Raw genomic sequence first — 24473 nt, forward strand, 5'->3', positions numbered from 1 at the left:
TATATTAAGATCATTTTAATATTGCTAGATACTGTTGCTGTACCCAGAAATGTTGGTTTACAGTCTCTTAAATGTCTACGAGTGCATCAGCTTGATGTGCTTCAGTGGTTGCTATGATAAATCCAAACCAGATAGCTAGTATCTCCTGTTTTGTAAGTACAGTATGCATGTTACTATGAATAGAACATTTATGCCGATTGCCTGATATCAGACATAATTGTCAACTCGTTACAGAATCAGTCAACTCGGCTTGGTGGAGTGGGCGGATTTCAAAGGTCTGGATGCAGGCAATTATGCCGATACACAACCAGTAAAAAAATCAGAAAACAACACATCTTCAACAGCATTGAATTCTTCAACAGCATCATGTGCACAGTGACACAGCTGCTTTGATGATAATGAGCAGCCTTAACTTGAGGTTAAGTATGTTGAATATGCAGAGTAAGTAATAAAATATTTCTGCACAGCTGACAGGCTAGGCATGTGTCCACATGTTAGATAATAAAGTCGTAATGCAGGCCCTGGGGAATGTCTGTGTCTGCGGTGACACAAAAGAACGGTCTGTCCTGAACTGCGCCTCTGTGTGGGATGGAGATAAAACCTCAAGCTGTCACGCTATGAGCTTATTGGACGTCACAGAAAAATACCTACACACCTCAAGATTATTTTTGTGTGTGTGTTTGTGTTTTAACACCCACTTTGGAAAGACACAGAAAGATGATTTTAGATCTTATCTTTTTAGTTCAAGTTCCTTTAAATTCACCACATGCTCCCTCAATGGGAGATAAAACTGGCGGGAGAGTTCAAACAGCTGATCAGCGAGCTAGTCCAGTTTTTCATAAAGGTATATCACTCTCAAAAATATAATATCACATACAGCTGGTCAAAATTCACATGACAGGTACATTTAGGCTGTTTGTTTTCTTTTTTCTCACTCTTCTTTCCTCTGCCAAATTTTCACGCTTAATCAGTTACAGGCTAGAGGCATACCAAAACTGAGTTATGTGTAATATGTGTATGTTCTGTACTCCTACCCAAGAAGAGGGCATGTAGTAGCAGAGGCAGGTGTAAAGCCCAATCTTCTCTCACGCTGTGGTCCACCACCATTTCAGTCATAAAGATCACTGCAATGTTACACCTGAGGATCAATAGACACACAAAGTTCACAACACAATCAACAATACTTGCTAGAGTGTCCAGGAGGAGTAATACCTGTCAGATGTGAATCCTTTTCAGTGGCTGGTTCTGTTCTCTGATAGTTCAGTATAAAGATGTAATTATAGGTTAACTTTAATCAAATCAGTGAAAGAAAAATACAAGTACACTCAAAAGAAAACTTGTTTTCCTAACTGGTTTTACCTCTTAAATTTACTGAAGTCATAAAGAAGATCTGTATTAGCAGGTTAAAGGAGGTGCTTGAGACAATTAACACATGAATTGTGGAAAAAAAGTGGTTTCCATTAATTCATTCTAGTCTTATACTAGAAACAGTTTTTGTGTATATCTTGCTGGAATTGTGAGAACTGCAGATACATCATTGACTTTAGAAACTCTCGTATATGCCTCATAAATCTAACCTGTAATTCCAAGACAGACATATATAATCTCATTTGAAGTAATGGTTTTTGAAGTGTTGAGAGAGATGTGGAAGATAAAACAGCAAACCCCTTTTAATATTCATTCTTTACATACTAGAGACGGAGTAAGCTGGCTCAGTTTCATTCCGTGCTGAAGTTTATCAGACCATCTGTGAGGAGGTGTGATGGGTATGTGTGAGAGAATACCTTGCTCTGCTGACTCTGCGGCTACACTGCTGATAGTAAAAACTACTATCATCGCTCTTACTGTGAGTCTGTTTGTGTGTACCTGTGCAGTGGTCCCCTAGGTGTGATGGTTTCAGGCAGGTAGTCAACCAGAGGAGCCCAGCAGCCTCCGTTAACGGGCATGGGTAACGGCTGAGGATGGTTGGTCTCCAGAACGCCCAGCAGCCAACCGGCATATGGTGGGAGTGGGTCATCTATAAAAACAAAACAATCCCAAGATTTAGTCAATAAAAATATACTTAAACCTGATTAAACATCTATCACATAAATGCAGGACATGCAGCCATCTCTCGCTAAACTGATATCTATTTAAAATCAATTTAAAATACTCAGACCATAGACTGTTAGTACAAAAAAGTCCCCAAACAGCTCATGTTACAGATTACTTAACCACACCACAACAGCTAATTAAAAACCTGTGTTATTCCAAACACGAGTTATGTCACAGTCCAGGTATTTCAACAACAATGTGGTTCTTCAGCATGATAGTAGCTGTTGACACTATAGTTTTCAAATACACTTAACTAATACAATACTATATTTTATTTTCATTTGGTAAGTATAAACAAAAAGCACCTTTTTGTCTAAACATAGGAAACAGAGTGAGGGAATCAGAAGGGAAGCAGAACCTATTGAAACGTACTTACTGTAATGACAAATAAAAGTAACGATTAAACTAAAGATTTCATATTATGTCAATGGTGTTTTGTCTATGTGTGTTGATGTTATGTTTCATATGCAGTTTACAGGAAAAGTTCGACATTTTCGGAAATAGATTCAGATTTCCCAAAATGTCTTAAAATGTTTCCTTTAAAAACAACAATGTATATCCTGAGTCACATAATGACATTCTACGTAAAGTCCTTGATAACATAAAACAATATGTAATTATCATGACTTTACAAGAGTAAAATATTTGTATCAGGTCAGACGCTGGCTTGGTTAAGTGATTATATCCCCTGCTCAGAAAAGACAAGTCCGCTTTTTGAGAAATAGACCCACCCTTGTACTTGGCTGGGTACAGCCCTGCTTAGTCACATGAGGACAAGAGTGGCAGACTCACGCCTGGAATCCCCCTAACACAGATGCTTGCTAAAGATAGACCATCACTGTGGTTGAGGTTGTATCCGTGTCATAAGGGACAGTGGTGGGCCTTGGCTCGAGTCCAAATAACATATTTGATATACACTTACTACTATGTGGACAGTTTTTGTTTCATGGTCTAGAATCCCTGTTAGTTTCTTCACTCTAAAAACTGTCAATCTGTATATTTATGTCTGTATGGAGGGAATTAGAGATGATTATCATAAGAGTCTTAGGTTAAAGTGGTGAACATTATGTACTGACAAGAAGAATCCGTGTCCTGGAGCTCTTTCCAAATAACAGACGGCTGTGAATCCCTCTGTGCTGTTTGTGAGTACACACTGTACAAGTCCAGCAAGTTCGTGCATTCATTCTCATGAGAACCAAGACAACTTACTCTTTTCATCCTCGTAGGAGCCTCCAGAGCTGTTGCTGTAGCGAGACTCCAGTCTGTTGTGAGCCCTGGCCCTGCTGAAACAAAATGCATGATATTACAAGTTAAATTTCTAGATTTACACAGTTGTATTCCATGACTGAAAAGTCTGCATAAAAAGATATCTTTTTGCCAAACTCCAGTCAACACAAATATAAAAATGTATTAATACTTACCGCTCTTCACTCTCTCTAACCAGCTTGTTCTCATCTGTGTCTGCCAGGTTGTCCTGACCAGCCACCACAGTATTACTGCTGGAGGTGGTGCCTACACATGAGACATTTCAAAGATAATCTTCAGAAATACAGAACAGTCAACCATCCTTCTGTAAAAAAATCTGTCGAGTTCAAACTAAAAGTCAATGTTGAGATTAAATTATCAACTGATATCACAGAGTATAACAGGGACCTCTCCTCCCACCTGTCTGTGAGGTCGATGCTTTGTTGCTGGCAGCGAAACGGTAGAAGGGAGGGTTGTCACAGTGCAAGACCACAGGGTTGACTGGGTCAGTCTGCTGCAGCTCAAACAGAAGCTCCTCCATAGTCTGGATGGTGTTGTTGCGACACAGGTAGATCACCACCTTCTTGATCTAAAACAGATACATATATATCAACTGGAGATACCGTGTACTTCACATTATCTCTGCATATTTTTACAATATTTTTTATTAAGATTTATTTATTTTTTGTTGTGCCTCATCATGACATGCATGACCCAGTATCTTTATAGCAGTCACTGAAATATCATTATACTGTATATTACATTACTTTACCAGTAAATCACTAAGAAAACAAGGATCTTCTACAAGGGTCATCCAAATTCAATTCTAGAGTGAAACAGCTTTCAGTTTTCATGATTATGACTATAGAGCAGTGTGTTGGTGTGTGCAGACTATACTTACATAAGGCAGCAGTGTGGTATCACTGCTGACTCCACACAGGCTAATTAGGAACTGCAGGGTGATCCGCAAGTTGTTGCTCCACCTCTCGTTGGACACCAGAGCGTTCCAGGCGCTCTCAATCTCTGGACCAGGAACCTCATCTCCATACTGGTGATGCAACAAGGAAAATTCAGTTTAAAGGCAGAGTTCATTGGGAAAGAAAGAGTGATTTCAAATACATGCACAAACACTGCTTCCCACCTTAGCTGTCATGAACATGAGGTTGTTGAGCACCAGCGAGGTCGCCTGCAGGGAGCCCCAGCCGTTACCTCTCAGACTGGGGCACAGACCCATGCTGTGTGCCTGCCCACGAGGTTCTTCCTCTGGTGTGCAGGGGCTTGAAGCAGGGGGGAGGAGCCCCGTGTCCACTAGCTCAATGTTACTGAGCCACGGTAGCAGGTAGGACAGCATGATCTGTCTGCCGTTGGAGTGGGTGGTTGGGAAACGCTGGCTCACCTCTGCTCGGGCAAAAACAAAGTCAAAGGAAATCAAATCAATTGTAAGTGCCCTGAGTGCTGAGCATTCTTTAAAAGGTGTTCAGTAAAATCAGAAATCCAGCAAATGTAACTGACTCAGGGAGAAAAATGATCTTTTGGGGGTTTTGGCTATGAGGGTTCAAAGATCATCTTGTCTGCTTCAATGGTTAATGGGCACTCTTGAAGCACAGCTGACACTAATGTCACAAAAGAACAGCATTTTGGGAGCACGTTTGCTTCCTTAATTTGATATCCAGTGTTTGCTGTTAAAATATGATAGAGTGGGGAGGGTGTTGGAGCCTCTATTTACATCTGGGTCAGCAGTTAGGATGTACTACTTTCAACAAAACACATCTAATGGGTTTCTATTCTTGGCGCTGTTTCCTGCACTTTGGGTGAAGTACTTCTGTATCTTGTTTTCACTTTCCCTGTATAGATCTTTTTTTTCATTATCCTTTCCGACACAGAGTTCTACAAAAGAACTGACTACATAACCTGTGTACAGATTCACCCTGAAGTAAAGTATTTACCTGAGAAGAGAGGCAGAGTGAGCTCCGGGTACATGCTGGCCAGCTGGATGGAGAGTTGAGATAAGTTGACGCTGTACAGGGGAGGCAGGGGGCCGTGTGTGCCATACAGAATGTTACCAGGCTTTTGCTCCACCATTCGCTTAGAGTATGCACACAGCTTAGACTCCAGCACCTGCAGACATATTATATATTCTTTACAGTCAAAATGCATTGTCATGATTCGGCTTCATGCTTGTGTTCTATTTTTGATGAATACATATTTATCATTTGAGCTGTGTTTTTGTCTTCTGTGTGCTGTATGAGTGTATGTACCTGCATCAACTGCATGGAGATCTCATATATTTCCCTACTAGTGTCTGAAGCCTTGAATAGCACCAGATTGAGCAACGTGACTAGGTCACATGGGTAATTCCTGGCAAAAAAAGGAGAAATGGTTAATTGACATTTGGACAAAAGCAGAGTGGACAGTATGCAGGGAATCACATTTTAACAAAAAGAATACCATGTATGTACAGTTCTTTTGTAAGTACATTATGAAAAAAAACATTTTCAGCATGCTGCATAAGTCATTCTCAATATGTTATTTTAATAATAATAATGTGACAATTTATTTATTGAAATTTTATTTGCACCTAAACTCTCAAGCATGGAGGTCAGAAGCTATACGCAGTTATTGGAGCAGGTGGATCTTCAACAGAGCAGATTTTGACAAATGCATGATTCCCTACCTGTTACCGCAGACAGTGGCGATGGCCTTGAAGCAGCCAGATGCCAGCTGGTACGATCCAGTGAAGCAGCGGTCCACAGCCCAGTTGAACAGATTGATTTGGTCTGGGTTCAGTTCCAAGAGCAGGATGACCACCTCACACCCCAGACGGTGCACCTAGGGCAAACACGTTTTATCCACAATTAGGAAACAGCAAAAAAGAAGCATAACAGAATAAGCAAACTGAGATTCAAATAACTTATTGCGCTAAGAAAAATATGCATGTTCATGTTAGAAAATTTCAAACCTGACGTACCCGTATGTCATGGCAGGCCAAGATGTTGTCAAGCCATTTGTAGAGATAGCCATCAGTAGAGAGTCCCACATTGTCAAAAACCGGACCACAGCACAGAACTGCTGACATAGCCTAGGTGACAAAGTTCAAAATATAACAAGAGATAATTAAAGTTTCCACTAATGTTTCTGTAGAATACAATAAAAGGAATAAAAAAACACAGAGGGTACTGCTTACCTTGAGAGCGCAGTACTGGTAGCGAGTGATCTGGTGGTTGCGGTCACTGTAACGATCAAGGGGAGTAAACATGACACTGAAGGGTCCGGCCCATTGGCTGAAGAGGATGAAGAGATGGTGTCTCAGTGACTGCTGAGGGAAGAGGAAGCGCCTGTGGTGGACTGCAGATTGAGTGTGAGAGAGAGACATGAAGGGTCAAAATAGGAGACAGACGTTCATATGAACATTTGAACATGAGTATTTGTTCTGAGAGGTGTGTAAATTTAGTTTGTGGCAGCAGAAGACTGCTAAATCTGCTACTAATGAAAGACAAATGTATTATAAATAAAAAATAATATCATGAAAAAGTAACAAAATGATTTACCAGGAACACACTGGATGAGATTGGCCACCATCCCACTGAAGTGGGCTCTGATGTCTTTAAGCACATCCAGCTCCTTTTCATTCTCAGCCTCCAGAAGCATCCGGGTTAGGTCCACATACTCAAGGAACAAGGCACCCAATGCCAGGGAATCACGCTCCAGTGCTCCATTAGTGCTACGGAAGAGAAGGAAATCTAACTTTAGTAATCATAGAGATCTTTTTTTTTCAGCAGTTGAGAAATTACAGAAAGAAACTTGTGAGAAAAAGTTGTAACAATAAAATGACTGATGGCTTGTAGCTCCCTCAACAAATATGTGTATATATCAACAGGGACAAACATGAAGCATTATGTTGCATAAGCAAACAGCAGTAGCAGAGTTGCTGTATATAGCATAAAGAAGACCAAAACCAAAACAACTAGAAGGCACTACATAGATTAAATGTATGCTACCTGTCACTGATAACTCCTGCATTCGCCAGCAGTTCAAAGATCCTCAGCAGCTGCAGCCGGAGAAGATCCCTCCTCTCTCTGCGTTTCTTGTTCTGGAGGCAAACAACACAAACAGGTCTTCAATTTACTGCTATTACATTTTCCTTAAGTTCTTAAATAAACACAGTAAATTCTGCTGTTGTAATTTAAACAGTGTTGTTACTTAAATTAGTTAAATATACATATGCAGTTTTGTTTATACCTGTACAACTTTAGTATTTCCATTAGGAGTTTTACATGAACATTTCATTCATTGTAATAAATAATAATTACTATGTATGAGTGTACACTACATGTAACATGAAAGATATACTTCTACACTGTGTTAACTGGTGACTCTGGATTAACATTATACTGAATTTACCCAATTTCCTATCTGGGATCAATAAAGTTAAGCTCATCCTGTTTCAGTGCTGCTCTCACTTTCCCTCTTTGTGTTTGTGTGTGTTACCTCAGGCCTACGTTCCAGTGCTTCCTTCATCAATGGATGGAGTTCTTCCACTAGCTCCCTGTAGAAACACAGGATAAAAAGGGGTAAAAACCAAAAAAACAACTGATTTCTTCATTGCTGAATGAGACTGATCTTCCTTCCTTGTAGATAAATGACGGACTGACATGAGAAAATAGAATGGTTTGTAACAGATATCTATCTTGTGCAACCCGAATGTCACATGTCCTAAAACCACTAATCCTCAAACACAGTAATGTTAGACAAATTTGTCTGGGGAGACCTTAATCTCTTTAATAACAATGAGCACCCTTTTGAAAAACATTTCAGGTTAAAAATAGTTAATCTCTTCAAAATGAAATACCTCCTGTTCACAATGGAACCTCTGTCCTTTAAAAAATGCGATACATCTCTGTCCCTCTAAGAATTCCTTTCCTACATCAGTGACGCCGTTTTGTTTTTCTTCTCAGAATGTCAGAGAGGCATGCGGCTCATCTCAGTTATGAAGAGAATGTACAGATACATGGGAATAAGTAATGGGAGAGGGGAGCGTAAAAAGACTAATGAATCCCGTCTTTCTTATGTAAGAGATAAGAACCAAATCTAGCACATCATCCATTTTCTATTGTAATCTAAATCTATACAGTTGTCACTCAGGCTTTGTGTGTTTATTCTCTACCGAAGCAAAAGCTCACATCTTTTATGATTCTTGAACAGTCATCTGAGAATTATGTGGCACCCATAGTTGGTAAAAACAATATTTAGCACTTGACTCAAGTCGGAGTTTAATGATGTGAGCTGTGTGTAACATTGTATTTATAAATGTTCCTGTTTCAGTACCTGAAGACCAGAGCATTTGTGCATCCAAAGCCCAACACCAGAGACTCTGTGATCTCCAGACTCTCAGCTCTCATCAGTGGGACCAGCTGTTTTAAAAGCCAAGCTACTGAGGGAGTGCCTATCACCTGTGCGATAAAAAAATACAAAAACACAAATTAATAAGAATGAAACATATCAAAACCATACATATTCATACTTGGGGGCAACATTTAACAGCCTTAAACTGATCCAAAATTTACAAAAGTCTTTTTTTTCTTCTACTGGGTTGGTCAATATTTGATAGGCTTTATGCTATGACAGTGTCAATATGAATCTCTACCTGAGGATTATTCTTCATAATTTAGACCCTATTCATCATGCATCGGGACAGAGCAGCAATATATAGAATATTTTCCCTGACTATTTGTGCCATTCCAACACTTTAAGGACCTGGTAACTATTAACTAATCCCATGCAGTACATTTCTAGTTCCCTATATCTTATATGAACCCTACTCTCACACAAACAAACACACACCTTGTTGTCGTAGGTGACGCTGCCGTCAGGCGTGGTGGCAGTGATCTCTGGAGTTGAAGCTCTGAGGTGACCGGGGGACATGATGCTTGGCTTAGCCACACCAAGACATAGGATCAGGTAGTTGCGCCACAGAGAGATGTAGCTGTCGCTGGAGCCAGCTGTGCTGGTCTTCTTAGCATTTACTGGGCTGCTGTAGAAAGACAGGTGAAAAGGAGAAGGGGTAGGTGGTCAGATATTTTAATCTTTCATAGACTCGTATAATTTGTTGTATGAGATACATGATCAATTCTATTGCCATAAACATTTTTCAGAGGATTATTTGGTTTTGGTTATTATTTTGGTTATTAAATTAACATTTAAATGCCTAAAAAATACAATAAAATGAATATGTGTTCATGTACTTGGGGTCAACCAGTGGCAGTAGCAGCTGTAGCCGTGTGAAAGCGTAGGGCCAGGCATATCCCAGAGCGATGGGGCAGTGTTTGGGCAGATGCTCCTGCCGCAAGAAGATGTGCAGACAGAGCACCCAGGGGTCCTTCATGCACTGGGCGAAGATCCAGACATGGCTCGGGCTTTTCACGTCATATGAGCTGCTCACCAGTCGAGCCGTCCACTCCACCAACCACTGGAGGTCAACATGGTGGCTCAGTGGTAAGGTGGACTGAGGGAGAGAAGAAGAATTTAAGAAGTGACCTGGAAGGTTGTGTTATAAATAATTGATCTGATGTACTGTGCTGTGGAGAATAAAATCAACACTCTTATCACAAATATACTTACTGAGTCAGAAACAGCCACATGAACAAAGCTGTCCATTACAGCTGGGCTCAGCTGGTCCATGACCTCTATCATGGGTTTGTCATCATCCTAGAGGGGAAGACATTTATAGAGGCAGCTATTTTTATAGCAGCGTCATACAATGTGAGAGAATTCACAGGCTGCATATGCTGCATCTCTAATCACGATCAGATTGCTTTACTTCTGTCCCACTGTTTTCATGTTCCTTCCTCCCAAATTTACCACCAAATGCTTGTTTCATTTAGGTAATATTTATCTTTCAACTCTGCTTTGTCAGTCACTTAAAATCTACATGAGTGTTTAAAAAGCTGGTGAATATTGTCTTGTGCTGTACCTCAGCGTGTCCCAGAGCTGTGAAGAGGCAGCGTATTTCTCTTAACACACCAACTGCCAGCTTCCTCGTGCTGATCTGACATGAGCAGAGGAGCAGTAGAGCCAGGCCCTCGACCGCATGGAGTACAGAGCAATGAGGGCTTCGATCTGGCAGTCTGGTGCTGGCCTGATGAAGAGGGAAGACAAAGAGGGAAGAGAAGTTAGTCAGAAAAAACATTTTAGAACCCGAAGAGCAACAAATACAACCGCATTTCACCTTGTCTGACATGTAAGTAAACGTGTAGTTACAGTACTGGACAAGTGGCGAAATTGACAAACCGTACAAACCTCAACTCCACCTCGCATCTTCCCCTGGAGCTGCAGAGCTAACCTCCACTGTGTGAGCAGCTGCAGAAGAAGCTTTACAGATGCATCCTGCAAACCCTGATGTGTGTCTTGGACCTGGAAGAGTTTGGAGAAGGACATTTATAGAATGGCTGCACATGTTGGTGCATGCTGTTAATTCAGAAAGGAAAACAGTTATGAATCACTCCAGTGGCATTTTTACTGATAGGCCTCCTGTAGCACAAATGATAATTTTCAAGTGTAAACTACATCAATCTACTTAGGTCATAAACCATGGAGAGAGAGAGAACTAGAGGCAATGTTTTATGTCTCCTGGTTAAAACAATTCATATGCACATAAAAAAGAGGCACAAAAGTGCTGTGGTAGCAACCTACTTTGAGGTAGACAGTTTTGTATTTACATATGTGTAAATTTGATCTGGATTAAAAAAGAATGAAAAGAAGATTCTCTGTAATTCTGAATCAATTTTTGCTGGTGTAAACTAGTAATGTATGTTTTTTATGATATTTCAAAATGTGATTGAATATGCATTAATCAGTGAACAGTGAAAAGTAGTAAAACCAGCAGCAAAACGAGGTTTTTTTTTCTTTTTGATGATTTAAGGACCTTAAGGCTTATCTTCTCAAACTGTGTTACTATTTTCCTGTTCAATAGTGCTTATCAATTATGTATGTGCACAATAAATCAGCATAGTTCAACCAATGCAAATGCTGCATATAATCTTTTACTGTCAGTTGTACTCTCTAAGTAGCTGCAGGTCTCTGTCAGTTATACCTCACGCAAAAGGAAATGTGTGTAACCGAACAGGACATCTTCCCTCCAGTCTGAGAAATCGAGTAGCAGGCTCTGCAGGGAGTTCTGGGAAATGAGACGAAGCTCATCGTCCATGTGCACCGTAAGTCTGAGGGATAGATGACAACATATGAACAAAGTTGAATGAATAAGATATCGCTGACAGATATAAAAACCAAATAACCAAATTAACTGATGAAGTTGTACGACTTCATTAGCATTTTACGACATGTTAGCCAGCAAGAAATGAAGTTTTCCCGTCTCTAACTCACCGTGAGAGCAGGTCAATCAGCTCAGGTTTGGACATGCCATCAGGAAGGATACGAGGAATGGCAGCCACACATGTCCTGAACAGGTCGATTTTAGGCTTCCTTTCACCACTGTCAGAAATGGAGTGGGACTTTAAACATGCTAACACTTATTCAGAAAACAATCTGCTTGAACAAGGAAAGTTGGCTGTTTAATTTCATTTTTGCAAAAATGATAATTTGTCAGGCTATGTACAAAACGCCACACGTCACTAAAACAGCCTCATTTCAATCAAGGCTGAAAAAACAGATGCTGCACTTTGTAGTTAACATACGTGATCATGTCCTCTGGTTCTTTGTTGAGCATCTGGACGCTGGTGAGCATCATGCAACGACCCACCTCCTTGTCCAAGTGTCTGAGGATGTTGTCCAGAGCCTTTCGCACCTGGGAGTAGTACAAGGACATGCCTGTGGAAAGCAGAGAGAGACGATAACGTGGAATTAGAGACGACATACAAATTAAACTAGCTCTCATGCCTGCAGACACACACACACACACACACACACACACACAAACCTATTAGTTTGGCCTCCTCTTCAGTAAGGGTCTTGCTGAGATAGGTTTTCTTCTTCTTAAGAGAGTTTCCAGAGGGCAGAGTGGCTCCTGTGTTGGGCATCGGAGGCTCTCCGTCCTTCTGTTGCAGAGCATCTGCTATCACCAGGAACGCCCGCAGACCTATGTTCATACGCTGGGACAAAGATAAAGCGCAGCATCTTTACTACATGTCCAAAAAGTTTATCAAGAGCAATGGCTAATTTGTGGCAAGGCTACATGACAGAATCCATCCTATATAAATGTTTATTCAGTGCTGCTCAATACAGGAATTGTTTTTCCTAATTAGAAGTGATCTTACAATATCTGTAATTTAAGTAGTTGAACAATCTACACTTACTACAACAATATGTGTATGATGAATGGTTTATATGACCTCACAATCCTAATGACTTCATTATAAAAATTATCCAAAGCATACTTGCAATAGTTGAGTAATAATAATTGGTTGAGTGTTTATATAACCAGAACACAGTTATCACATTGCATAAGATAAACCCTGAGTGCATCACTTCACTACAGCTGAAATGTTGTTTATTCAGTCCACTAGTGCATTTCATTTCAACGTTCCAACAGAGAGCATACTGTTCTTTACCTGCCTCGCTGACTAAAAAAAAACAAAAAACAAAACCAAACTGGAATGCTCATCCTTGTAACACACCCAAGAGATACACTGTTGATCTGCGCGTAATTGTGTGCACATGATTTAACGTCTGTGTCTGCTTTCGTTACCTCTGGGTTGAGACTGAAGGCTTTGGCAGGTTTCCCGACGCTCAGCAGGTCAAATATGATCTCCTTCATAGCAAAATCCAGTCTCTCCTGAATAGAGGACAAACATGCCGGTGTGACAGGTTTTTTTTTTTAATGTAGTATGAGGCAGCAGGTATGATGCACAATTTATGCAAATTTTAATCACTTTACTGATTATATGGAGACAAAACACAAAAAAAAGTGAAAAAAATGAATGGAGATAATAAGTCTCACTTATCTTTATCTGAGTTATTTACCCTACAGGTCCACTCAGTTTTAAATGACATACAAGCTGTTAAATAGTCAAGAGTGTATACACTTTTGAAACATCACCCTCTCATACAGCCACTAGATGAAATGTAATCAATTTTGTTAATGTATACTGGTGAAATGTAATAAATACCTGATGGCCTACATTCTTGGTAATCCTGTATTATCAGAGCAACTACGGGAGTAGGTATTAAAATAATCTTTTTTTATAAGCTTTTGACCATTTTCTGCAACTGTGTCAACTAAGAATTTTAGATTAATAAATGTTTGTTTATCTCAGTGATAGCAGAGACTAGCACAGAATAAATATTGGCAAAAAAGTATACAAAACAGACTCCACGTCATTTCTCATGTATTTATTCTAAAGCTGTGAGCGTGTTGGTGTATTTATGTGAGTGTCATACACACCTGTGCTATAAATTGGATAATCTTGACAAAAATATTAAGTGGCATGTCTCTGGGCACAACGCTACGACTCCCTTTGGGGAACAGCGTGGAGGTGATTGACGTCAGACGACTGGAGATAACAGGAGAGACGGGAAAGAGGAGATACAGTCAGAGAGTGGAGAGGAGGGAGTGTTGAGACACAATATAAATACATGAGTAAAATCATTACATGTGTCACCTTTGACAATAACAAATTGTTACCACATCACTTTTAAGAAACAAGCGCAATTACCAAACTAAACAAACAACACCACAACAGAAAAGAGTGACTCAGCATTTCCCAGTTTTTAGAACTGTTTTTAAATCTTCTAAAAACATTAACATCACAACGACATAATTTTACAGCACAAAAGAAGAAGAAAAAACAGAGCTAAAATGTGAAGAGTTTCTTGGTAGGATTTTCTTTGTATTGTAATTTGTTCATGGTAATTGAAAGGTAATATAATTTTGTGATAAATTACATATTGATACTAAAAATGTAACACGTTTAAAATGACATCTCGCACTTTGTAACTGCATGTTGTTGTTACCTCTGTGTTCCAGTGTTGCTCTCGCACTTTATCCGGATCATGTAAACCCAGAGCAGGCGGTAGAGTGATTCTAGAGCCACACGTGCCATCTTGGGATCTTTATTCTGCATTCACACAAATGCGAGACAAAAATTAATTCAAAACAGTTGTGTTTCATCAGGTACAGTTTTTCACATAGCTCCACGTGACAAAAAAAATGTTTTGCACGGTTTAACTCTCAACCTAAAAGACAAACAAGGTTTCTGAGAGAAAAGCAATGCTACTCCACCAGACATTCCTTACATACTGTACCTTATGGACACGTGAAAATGTACTCTGTCCAGTACATACGTTACTTTCTTAGCGTTGGTCGTGAATCAAACTTCAAACAGGAGTGTTTATAACCCCCCATTAATCACTGCCTTCTTTACCTGCAGTGTTTCCGTCAAGTCAGTACATACTGATTGAAGATTTTACTGTTGTTGGTAGTGCTGGTGCAGTAGTTTGTTGTGTGAAGTTCAGTGTTGTGTGTGTGTACTGTTTGGCAAAATCATTCCCCATGGGCAGAAATTTACTGCACAGGCTGCATAGCTATTGTGTGAGTATTACCATCAATCAACAACAGAGAAGTAAACTGGCTGGTCCCGGACACTCCTACTCTCTACTACAGTAAGTCTTACATTTGTATGGTATAGAAAGAAAGGCTGACCTTGAGGTTTGACAGGCAGTTGTTGAGAAAAATGTGCCAGCGGCTGAGGAAGAACTGCTTCTGACTGACACACAGCAGGCAGGTCACCAGAGGATAGAGCGCCTGTGGAGGAGAGAGAAGACAGATGGGAGACATTTGTAAAAGGCGCTTTAGAAGACAAGTAGTTATGTATCAGGATAATTTAAGTTCATCGTTCACTGAATGTCTTCCTTCCCAGTTTTCTATATTGACTATACCTCTTATTACTTTGAAACAGTTTTTTCTTTTTTTGAGTTACTTACTGCTCTATAGACATACCATCTTTTAAAGGGGACGTATCATGCACATTTACAGGTCTATGTTTCTATTCTGAGGCTCTACTGGAACATATTTGCATGATTTACAGTTTAAAAATAAACAAATCTTATTTATCTTATACTGGCTCTTTATGCAGCCTCTCAGTTCAGCCTCTGTTTGAAACAGGCCGTTTCAGCTCATGTCTCTTTAAGTAATCCTTCCTGATGAGCCCACTCTGCTCTGATTGGCCGGCTCTGAAGGCTACTTAAACAAACAGTAGCATTTGGATTTCACTTCTTTTTCCAGTTCTTTACTCGACAAAATAAATTTCTCAAGTACATCTGTATATGTTACAGCTGAAATCCGATCCAAAATATGTGAGTGGACAATGTGTGCAACCCATGGAAAAACCTTAGCGACAATCTTAGCGACAAAGGCTACAGAATGGACGGCAATTTGTTGGCATGCGCAAACAATCTGATGTCAGTTTGACGGGGAAGTAGAGGTGACTTGGCTGAAGACTGGGCTTTTGACTTTCAGGGAGCATTTTTACAAACGTTCACCTTCAATTTTGGAACTTTGACCATGTTTAATATCCAAAATTATAATAATGTAACAATAAGAGAAAATCGCAAAAAAACATGATATGTCCCCTTTAAAGAGGGTTGATCAAAACACATTTGAGAATTTCTTATTTTAAGCTAAAATCTATTTTTTGAGCTCTTCCTTTGTCCTTTATCAACAACAGGCAATTACATTATTTTAGATTAAGCTTAACATTTTTTCTGCAATCATGTTCCAATTATTTGAGACCACATAAATCCCTCATTAACCAGTTGTTTCTCAGTCACCATCCTCCTCTCTGGAATCAAGTCAATTTAAAGAGCAAATTCAACAACAGACCGCTTCTTTCTCTGCGCTTTAACTTGTTAATGGATTTCACGAGACAAACAAATTAAGTTAAGTTAATTTATGGGCAAATGGAACACTTGGGAATAGATTTTTTTTACTCTCATTTCGTGGCAGTGTTAATATCTTTACATTATCTTTACTTCTTTATAGGGGAGACAAATATATCAAAGCTTTCAGTACAAAGTTCACATACAGGAAAGTGGACTTGGTTTCTAATGTGAACTATGAAGGGCCCTTTACAGTATGCATGCAGATCATTCTTGAACATGAATGCCTTGCTAATGATTAGTGTGAGTTCAGGTACACCCTTGTCATGAATGGTTGTAGAAATGCTAGGTTTGACGAATGCATCGGTTACCTGTCACTCCTTATCAAAGCAGTTATTTGTTATCTGCCTCTCTCTCTCATTTCAGTGTCTCCTCTCACTCAGGCACTCAGAATGTAAAAGAATAACAATTATGCACCACGTTACTGTCATTCTTCTCATGTCTGTCCATCCTGCTCTGACATGGCAGCTTATTGTTTTGCATTGTTCGCTTTGAAAAAGTGAAGAAAATTTATGTTTGCAGTGAGGTGTGTCGAGTGTTTAGTGAAGCTTCAGTCTGGAATGCATGGGTGACCTGGACTATTTGGGGAAATTGTCGGAGGAAGCATCCATACTGGTTGAGTGACGCGTCTGCAGCCCTGAGAACACGAGTCTCAGCCTGAGGAACCCATGCACATAGCGCAAATTGCACATCAACAGCAACCAGCAATAATGCAACACGGCAGTCTGATGTCATCTTGTATTATTCAACGGTTCAGTCAACCGGCTGTGAGAACAAAAGGTGCAGTGACATTTTGGAGACAACTAAGGGGGAACGGCACTGCTTAGCATAGCTCTGACGCACCACAAAAAAATCTCAATTTAATCAAGAAATGTCAGTTTTTCTTCCTTATTTTCTTAAAACCTGTGAAAAAATCTTATAGTGTAATAAGACTATTTCAATTTAAATCAACTTGTTGCAAGAATCTTCTAGAAATTAGTGTATGCATCTTGAAACAAGAAAGATTAAGCTACTAAAATAGACAAAAATAAACACTTGAAAAATATCTGTATATACGTTGGAAACAATTTTTAAAAATCTTGTTCAAATGGCAGAATTTTTTGCTCACTTTAAGGAAATAATATTTTAAGTTAAATTACAGTGACTTGATAGAAAGGAATAGAGAGGAAACTGGTACTAAGAGAGCATCTCTTTCAGAACTGCTTCTGTCATTTCCTTAACATTCATGGTTAAAACTTGTAGGCCGTGGTAAAGAGACATTTTTGTACCAGACCTGACAATTAAACAGTGTAGTTTTATAGCATGCTTGTTCGTGTGACACCACTATCTTAATAAGGGAGATGTACTGCATCTAATTTGCTGTTTCTCCCTCCCTGCTTCCCCGCTGTGGGCAAATATTGCCCATCTGGCCCTTCTTCAAGCCTGTGCACTGCTCACTGCACTCCTGTCTCGTTCCCATGAAGAGATAAAAGCCCACATATTGGAGAGTTACAGTAAGTGCTTTCACCAATAGCTGGTAATGGAAAGGAAATGAAGATATATGAGCAGTGGAGAACACGGAATAAAACATCTCCCTTTATTCCTACCAAACTTACCAAAGAGTGTTTCTTCCTAGAGGACAGGTCCAGCGTGGTATCGTACAAACTCTCTACAAAATTTCGTAGACACGGTACGTTCACCTCATTCTTCACAGTCTGGTTGGGAGGACAAATGATGCAAAAGTTAGGTCTCTATATATTTTCTCTATATATTTTGCCTTTACATTACTTAGACTGAGCAATACATTGAAATGCACTTACAGCAGCTACAGGCACAAGTATCTCCACGAAGAGTCCAGCTAATGAGTGTTTAATGTCTTTATCCTTCACTTCCAAGAAATACTGCGCACATTCCTATAGACAGAAGGAGAGAGAGGCAGCGAGACAAAGAACGTATGTTCATGATCGTGAATACAAAGTCACAGGTTCGAATACTCGATTCATAATGGGGGAAGGAAATGAGAAACATTCTCACAACAGCAATTACCATTAAAGGGCCAATAAATGATTCACTTAACCCCTAATTACTTCCGTGTAACTTCTCAGTAGATAATAGGATGACTCTATGATTGCACTAAACTGCTTCCAGACATGAATGTTTGCAGAGAAAGAGTTTGTCTACACCACTCCCTCTTGTCATTTATTGTTATTAACATATAAATGACAGGGAGGCTAGCGGATGATTTCTGCTCCATCTACCTGCATGAACTGGAAGGAGGCTTCAAAGTCTTCCACTGGGTACATTTTGATGCGGAAGAACTTGAGTCCCATGATGAGGCTGATGGTGGACTGGATCACATAGGGGCTCTGCTCTTTCTGTCTCAGCTCCTTCAGCTCGGAGATGAACTTCTTCCTCACTGCCGGGAACCTGCAAAAAAAAAAAAAAAAATGGCAAACAGATGTGAACAGTTGCCTTATTCTCCTGGGTTTTAATGAATGTTTTCATATCCAGGACTCAGCTGGAATTATTGGCTAATATTGTGTCATGTGTAGATAACTTTTTTTGTATGTGCGTATTCTTGTGTGTGTGATTGTGTACGTACCCGTGAACCACATAGATTTTTCACTAACAGCGCTCTGCCGGTCTATATTTAGAATGGCATCTGGAGGGGTGATGCGGAGGGAATGTGTGTGTGTTTGTGTGGATGCACTCGTTCTTATGTGTCTGCGTTTTTTTTAGGGGTTGCCGCAGCAGTTAAGTAAGTGGAACAGTCATCAACCTTCTGTTTAATGCTGAGTGTTTAAATAAGATACACTGAGATGCCGAGGATAAAGCATGTGCTCAGACTGTTTATGTGTGTGAGTGTTCAACCTTTTCATATCCCTGAGTGTAAATAATGCACTACACATAAATATTACTGAAAAGGGTACTTTATTAACCAAATGTCAAAGACCTTAAAGAAAGTTAGAAGTCAACAAGGAAACTTAATCAAGTGGAAAAACCCATCATCCAAAAAACAGGATAGTCTACATTTTCTAAACTAGATTTACTATCTCAGAGTATTGACTTTGATCCATTATAAGATCAATGATTGTGTTAAATGATGTGATGGCTCAGCTGGTCTGTGTGTGTGTGTGTGTGGTGTGTGTGTGTGTGTGTGTGTGTGTGTGTGTGTGTGAAAGCTGCCCAGTGAACCCCCATCTCCTCTATCACAGTAATAACCTCCTGCAAAATGGGAACAGTGCTCATCTCTCATCACACACACAACATTACACAGACAGAGGACCATCATCTTCTGGAGTGTTATTATCCTCAGTTGCCATCACACACACACACACACACACACACACACACACACACACACACAAAGACACCTATTTACCAACACACACCCACACACAAACAAACACAACCAAACTACTGGGAAGAGCAAACATTTGTTTCTTTTTCTCATAACTGCTGGAAACAGAGGGACAGAGTTTGTAATTGCTATTTCTGCTGAAAATGGGGTCAATGGGAGGACAGGTAGCTACTCTAACTACACATTCAATTTTCCACCCTGATGAAACAGCCTACAGATGCAACATGACCTGGATTACAATTCTGGCTTCACTGCAAGAAAATAATTTTTATTCCAAAATGAATATTTAAAAATGTATAACTGCAGTGAAGATATTAAAGTGATGGTCACACCTGAAATAAAAGCAATTGTAGCGGGGGGGTTTTTGAAGGCCTGTAAATCATTTATGTTTTTATTTGTCAAAATGACTTTATAGTGAATGAACTTCAGTTAACATGTTTCTACAAGAATTTACTTATGTGACAAGTTGGAGATTACCAAAATTTACACCAAACAATCCACGCTACTTGGAAAAAAAACCCTAAATGACAGCTACCGTTAAACTCACTTTGAATATACAAACATGTAATGTGTATGCACCCATCCACACACATACAGTGTAAAACATTAATTTGCATAATTAATGGAGGTCTACAGTACCTGGACTGAGCAACAACTCCCACTACCTCAGCATAGAGGTCAGCCACTATGTGCATATTGCCTGTGTTGGGTCCAAGATACCTAAAGAAAAGTAAAGACCAAAAATAATATCAATCATATCTAGCGCTGTATATTATAATAATACTAAATAATTATTTGTGTTATTACATGTTGTCATTCTTACCCTTCCTTGTATTTGAAGTGCTTGAAGGCCAAGTTTATAACTTCTTGGATGAGTCCATCCAAAAGAGGATGAAGGGGGATCTGGGATGAGAGAAAAAGTTGTATTTTGCATTTTTGTAAAATATGAAGGATATAAACATTTAATCAATTAGGTACATTTTAGCTAAGCTTGAGAATACGAAAAATAAATATCATACATTAATAAAAACTTTATACCTTCAGATATTCATCTAGTCAAACCTGCCTTTTGGCATTTAATTGTTTATTTAATTTTTTCTAACTCAAGTTGTTGTTGCCACCAGAGATGATGGGGTGGGTTGGGTGGGAGAGGTATAGTTACTGTTAAGTTGTTAAGAGTATAAAAAACAAAAAAACAAACAGTATGTCCAAATAAAATGTGCTCTTCCTTCCTACTTTGCTCACACACATTGCTCTGGGAAGCTGCATTGTGTTTTCTTTCATCATGACTAGATCAAACACAGGCAATGACATTTGTTTTAAATTGGTTACAGTTTCAAATCAGTAAACTGGGGAATATTGCATCTGGATGACTGATATCAAGTATGTTGTGAATCAAAGAAGAAGAAGACTTTCCTCTTTTAAAGGTTATACCCACTCATGCTAATACGTTTGAGGAGGTAAAAACACAGTGTCAACTGAAACTCACCTGCTTCAAAACTTCTATAAGCACTAGAGAGAAGATGAAGTCTATTGCCAGATCCCTCCGCTCCAACAAGTAGTCCTTTTGTTGCTCATCACTGAGACAGACAGAGAGAGACAGACAGGCATTATTTGTTATGATCACTGTCAACAGTGTGGATCCTGTATTGGGGCCCAGGTGCACACTCTTGTTCTTGCCTTTGAAGTCGGCTCACAGATGTGTCACACATGAGATATTGCTTTTATTGAATTTCCAGTAATAAATTAATTGTAGGCACCATCTGGCTAACTAAGTAACTGTGTGTACTCAGTGTGCAGTTTGTTTCAGATTTAGGGACAAACTTCTGAATAGAGAGCAACACTCAGTTCTTGATTAGTTGTAGTGCTTGTGCAGTTTAATTGTGTATTTTTTCAATGGAAGTTTAGTTTTATGTTTATTTTTTCAGCTGTTTGTGTGGCAGGATCAGAGGGTACTACGTAAATATAAATTTTTTTGTCTTAGAAATCTATTCAAACTTCTCAGACGGATGCCAAAAAAAGCTTGACTGTGTGTGTGGTTTGTGTTTTCTCACTTTTTAGACTTGGTGTTGGCCCGGGGTCGATATTCATGAGACTCGTCTTCCAGGCCGTTCTGCCTCTTGTACCAGTCAAACAGAGTCTTGAGGATAGACGGCAGGCAGTACTCTGCTAAAGAACTCATAGTGCTGATCAACTGCACAAGAGCAGGTGGAGGTGAGCAAGAAAGAGAGAAGAGAGAGTGAGACGTTAATCCCCTTCCCAAAATTAAGCTAGATTTGGATAACAGAGAAAAAAGGAGCATCACATATTGGTGATGATGTGTCCATGTCAGGTACACACACCTGGTCGAACTGTGGGTCCTCTCCTCTCTGTAGAGATTTGTTAAGCGGCTTCTCCTGTTAGATAAGAAAGAAGACAGAGGGGAAATATTTAGAAGACACAAGAACAAGGAGACATTTTATTATGAAACCTGGCATTACACGAGGTGCTTTAGGAGCCAACCTTGTTACGTTCCTTTCATGAAACATACAAAAACTATGACATAAAAGGCCAAACCTCTAAACACCACTATATGTTTTGGGTTGTGCTCTGACATGTGGATTTATCTGGGGAGACCAATAAACCCTAATTCAACTAGTAACCTGAAAGAAGCAGTTTCTGGCACGTTTCGTCAGTGAAACAAAAATGTAATATGAGAAACTTGATGGTTAGGTTACAGTGAATCACACATACAGTATATGGTTACTCCTGCAGGCAGCAAAAATGCAAATATGTGAATCCAAAACATCTACATAGTGTTTGAATTAGTGGTGTAACGGAGCGTAGTTGATCCATGATACATACGGATCGCCCCCCACGGTTTGGCATGCATGTAAACTGCGGATTAACCACAAAATTTAATGTCTCATTGGAGACAAAGTAAACAAATTGCTGTAAGTACAAGTAATGGACAGACAGCGTGTCGCCAACAGGGATTTTGAAGAGCAACAACCAAACCAGCATCTAGAAGGTCCGAAGTGACATCTGCAGGTATGTTTACACACTGTTTAATGTGCTGCAACTCAGCAGCTAATTAACTGTCTAGCTGCTAACTGACGTTAGCGGTGCACTTTCCCCCCGTGAATGTTTTTTGGTGGTTCGTTCAACAAGGTAAGCTAAGCAGGACAAGACGTGTTCATGTTTTTAAGTTATCATCAAGTTTTGATGATATGGACACAGGCTATTGTTTCATTCACTACCATGTTTAAAGGAGGAAGGTATACTTCATACTACACTTCAATTTAACAATTTAGTATTGAATATTTTATACGTTTTAAGATTTTATTTAAATATTGGACATCTTGAATGTTTTTTTCATTTAAGACCATGGGAAAATAACTCTACTTCTCACTTGATTTATTACCACAGTAAACAGTTTCCTAATAAGTTTATGGTTTCAATCGCTAGTATCAAATCTTCTTCAATACAGCATGATGTTACAGCATATGCTTTAGGGCGTGGCTATGTTGTGATTGACAAGTTGCTACCACGCCGACAACGATGATTACATAACATAACCATGGCATAACCCCAGATTCACAGAGTATAGGTGTAGCTGCTGCTATTTCACAGTGTTTTCAGTTCATGAAAGTTAATTGTAACATTTTGGTCGCCTGAAAAATCTTGTTCAGAGTTTGGTTGTGATAAAAGACCCTCGAAGGAGTCAGATGTTCAGTTTTTTCCGGTGAGTACATTTTGTTTTAATGGTTATAGGCCTGTTTTTTGCTAGCAGATATTAGCATTAGCATTAGCATTATCACTGTTAACCATAGATTGTAAATGCACCATGCTGACCAAGCTAGCAGCTAGGACTATGGTCAGCTCCACCCTCTCATCCAAATATGGTCACTTCTGGCTCCAAAAATCAAACATAGCGACACTCAAATCCAAGATTGCGATGGTCAAATCGCTAAACTCGAGGCTTCAAAACGGCAGTACACAAACCAATGAGTGACGTCACAGCACAATTTTTTGCAGTCAAACAAATTGAAGCAAAAATAATACAGTACTGTATTATACTACTATACTATTACTGTATACAAACTTAAAGAGATACTTCCCTCTAAAAGCTGAGGTCTTAACATTTACCATTCAGGTCTGCTGATATATAAAATAGGCTTTTCAAATTTAGGACAACTGAGTCTTTGAGAGTTTAGCTCTGTGGCATTACAGAATAAAAAGGTTCAAATATTGGTCTTCCAGGTGGAGTCTGTATATTTTACATGGGTTTCCTTCAAAGTTTAGCTCAGGTAAAATACTGCCTGCAAGTGTGAATGTTTTTGGCAATGTACTGTGCTAGGCTGACTTTTGCCAAGTGCTTGCTGGGATATGCTCCACCCACCATAACCCTGAAGAGAAATAGATAATGTAAATGCATTAAGTCTGTTGTAAATTAGATTATATAATAAATAAGCTAGGATGCTAAGGATATACTATTTCCTCTGCATAAAAAAGTCCACATATACTGTCGTAAAAAGCCACACAATACACATAACACAATCAGATAAAATGTCCAAAATGACTTGAATGATGTTGTAACCTGAGAGAGGAAGGGGCTGGAAAAATTGAGACAAAACCAGATGAGAAATTGATGCAAAGTCACTCACCAGTGGTTCGGCCATGATGATGCGAATCTTGCGTTCAGAGAGCAAGGTGAAGTTGGCGAACAGGCTTTTTAGGACGAACTCGCCCGGCTTACTCTCAGGGTCCACGTTGACGGGCGCCATGACGACAGGACCCTTCCTCTCTCCCAGAGTTCCACTGACTGGCGGGATAGGTGGCTTCAGTCCCACTGGAGAGGCTGAGGGGGGTCAAGACAAGTCAGTCAGTCTAAGGTTATGCACGTTTTTTTTTACAAACAGGTGCA

General features: G+C 39.5%; 1 protein-coding gene across 4 annotated transcripts in view; it reads right to left on the reverse strand.

Moving 5' to 3' along the window:
- fryb (furry homolog b (Drosophila)) overlaps positions 1 to 24473 on the reverse strand; it is a 51329-nt gene that overhangs the window by 13720 nt on the left and 13136 nt on the right. For all 4 annotated transcript variants that reach the window (XM_044370617.1, XM_044370616.1, XM_044370615.1 and 1 more), the window contains exons 2-39: positions 24214 to 24407; positions 21910 to 21963; positions 21622 to 21761; positions 21057 to 21147; positions 20391 to 20470; positions 20207 to 20287; positions 18465 to 18633; positions 18027 to 18119; positions 17823 to 17921; positions 14993 to 15094; positions 14305 to 14408; positions 13736 to 13844; positions 13040 to 13126; positions 12272 to 12443; positions 12030 to 12162; positions 11719 to 11826; positions 11429 to 11555; positions 10636 to 10749; positions 10310 to 10474; positions 9958 to 10044; positions 9582 to 9841; positions 9181 to 9370; positions 8665 to 8789; positions 7828 to 7885; positions 7338 to 7429; positions 6888 to 7060; positions 6524 to 6684; positions 6308 to 6418; positions 6014 to 6168; positions 5598 to 5697; positions 5286 to 5457; positions 4481 to 4737; positions 4241 to 4387; positions 3760 to 3928; positions 3516 to 3606; positions 3304 to 3377; positions 1867 to 2017; positions 1035 to 1138 (exon numbers count right to left, since the gene is read on the reverse strand). In XM_044370617.1, the coding sequence (XP_044226552.1) occupies positions 1035 to 1138; positions 1867 to 2017; positions 3304 to 3377; positions 3516 to 3606; positions 3760 to 3928; positions 4241 to 4387; positions 4481 to 4737; positions 5286 to 5457; positions 5598 to 5697; positions 6014 to 6168; positions 6308 to 6418; positions 6524 to 6684; positions 6888 to 7060; positions 7338 to 7429; positions 7828 to 7885; positions 8665 to 8789; positions 9181 to 9370; positions 9582 to 9841; positions 9958 to 10044; positions 10310 to 10474; positions 10636 to 10749; positions 11429 to 11555; positions 11719 to 11826; positions 12030 to 12162; positions 12272 to 12443; positions 13040 to 13126; positions 13736 to 13844; positions 14305 to 14408; positions 14993 to 15094; positions 17823 to 17921; positions 18027 to 18119; positions 18465 to 18633; positions 20207 to 20287; positions 20391 to 20470; positions 21057 to 21147; positions 21622 to 21761; positions 21910 to 21963; positions 24214 to 24407 (4899 nt within the window). The remainder of the gene's footprint in view (positions 1 to 1034; positions 1139 to 1866; positions 2018 to 3303; positions 3378 to 3515; positions 3607 to 3759; positions 3929 to 4240; positions 4388 to 4480; positions 4738 to 5285; positions 5458 to 5597; positions 5698 to 6013; positions 6169 to 6307; positions 6419 to 6523; positions 6685 to 6887; positions 7061 to 7337; positions 7430 to 7827; positions 7886 to 8664; positions 8790 to 9180; positions 9371 to 9581; positions 9842 to 9957; positions 10045 to 10309; positions 10475 to 10635; positions 10750 to 11428; positions 11556 to 11718; positions 11827 to 12029; positions 12163 to 12271; positions 12444 to 13039; positions 13127 to 13735; positions 13845 to 14304; positions 14409 to 14992; positions 15095 to 17822; positions 17922 to 18026; positions 18120 to 18464; positions 18634 to 20206; positions 20288 to 20390; positions 20471 to 21056; positions 21148 to 21621; positions 21762 to 21909; positions 21964 to 24213; positions 24408 to 24473) is intronic.

This window comes from Thunnus albacares, chromosome 13, assembly GCF_914725855.1.
Source record: "Thunnus albacares chromosome 13, fThuAlb1.1, whole genome shotgun sequence".
Classification (NCBI taxonomy): Eukaryota; Metazoa; Chordata; class Actinopteri; order Scombriformes; family Scombridae; genus Thunnus; species Thunnus albacares.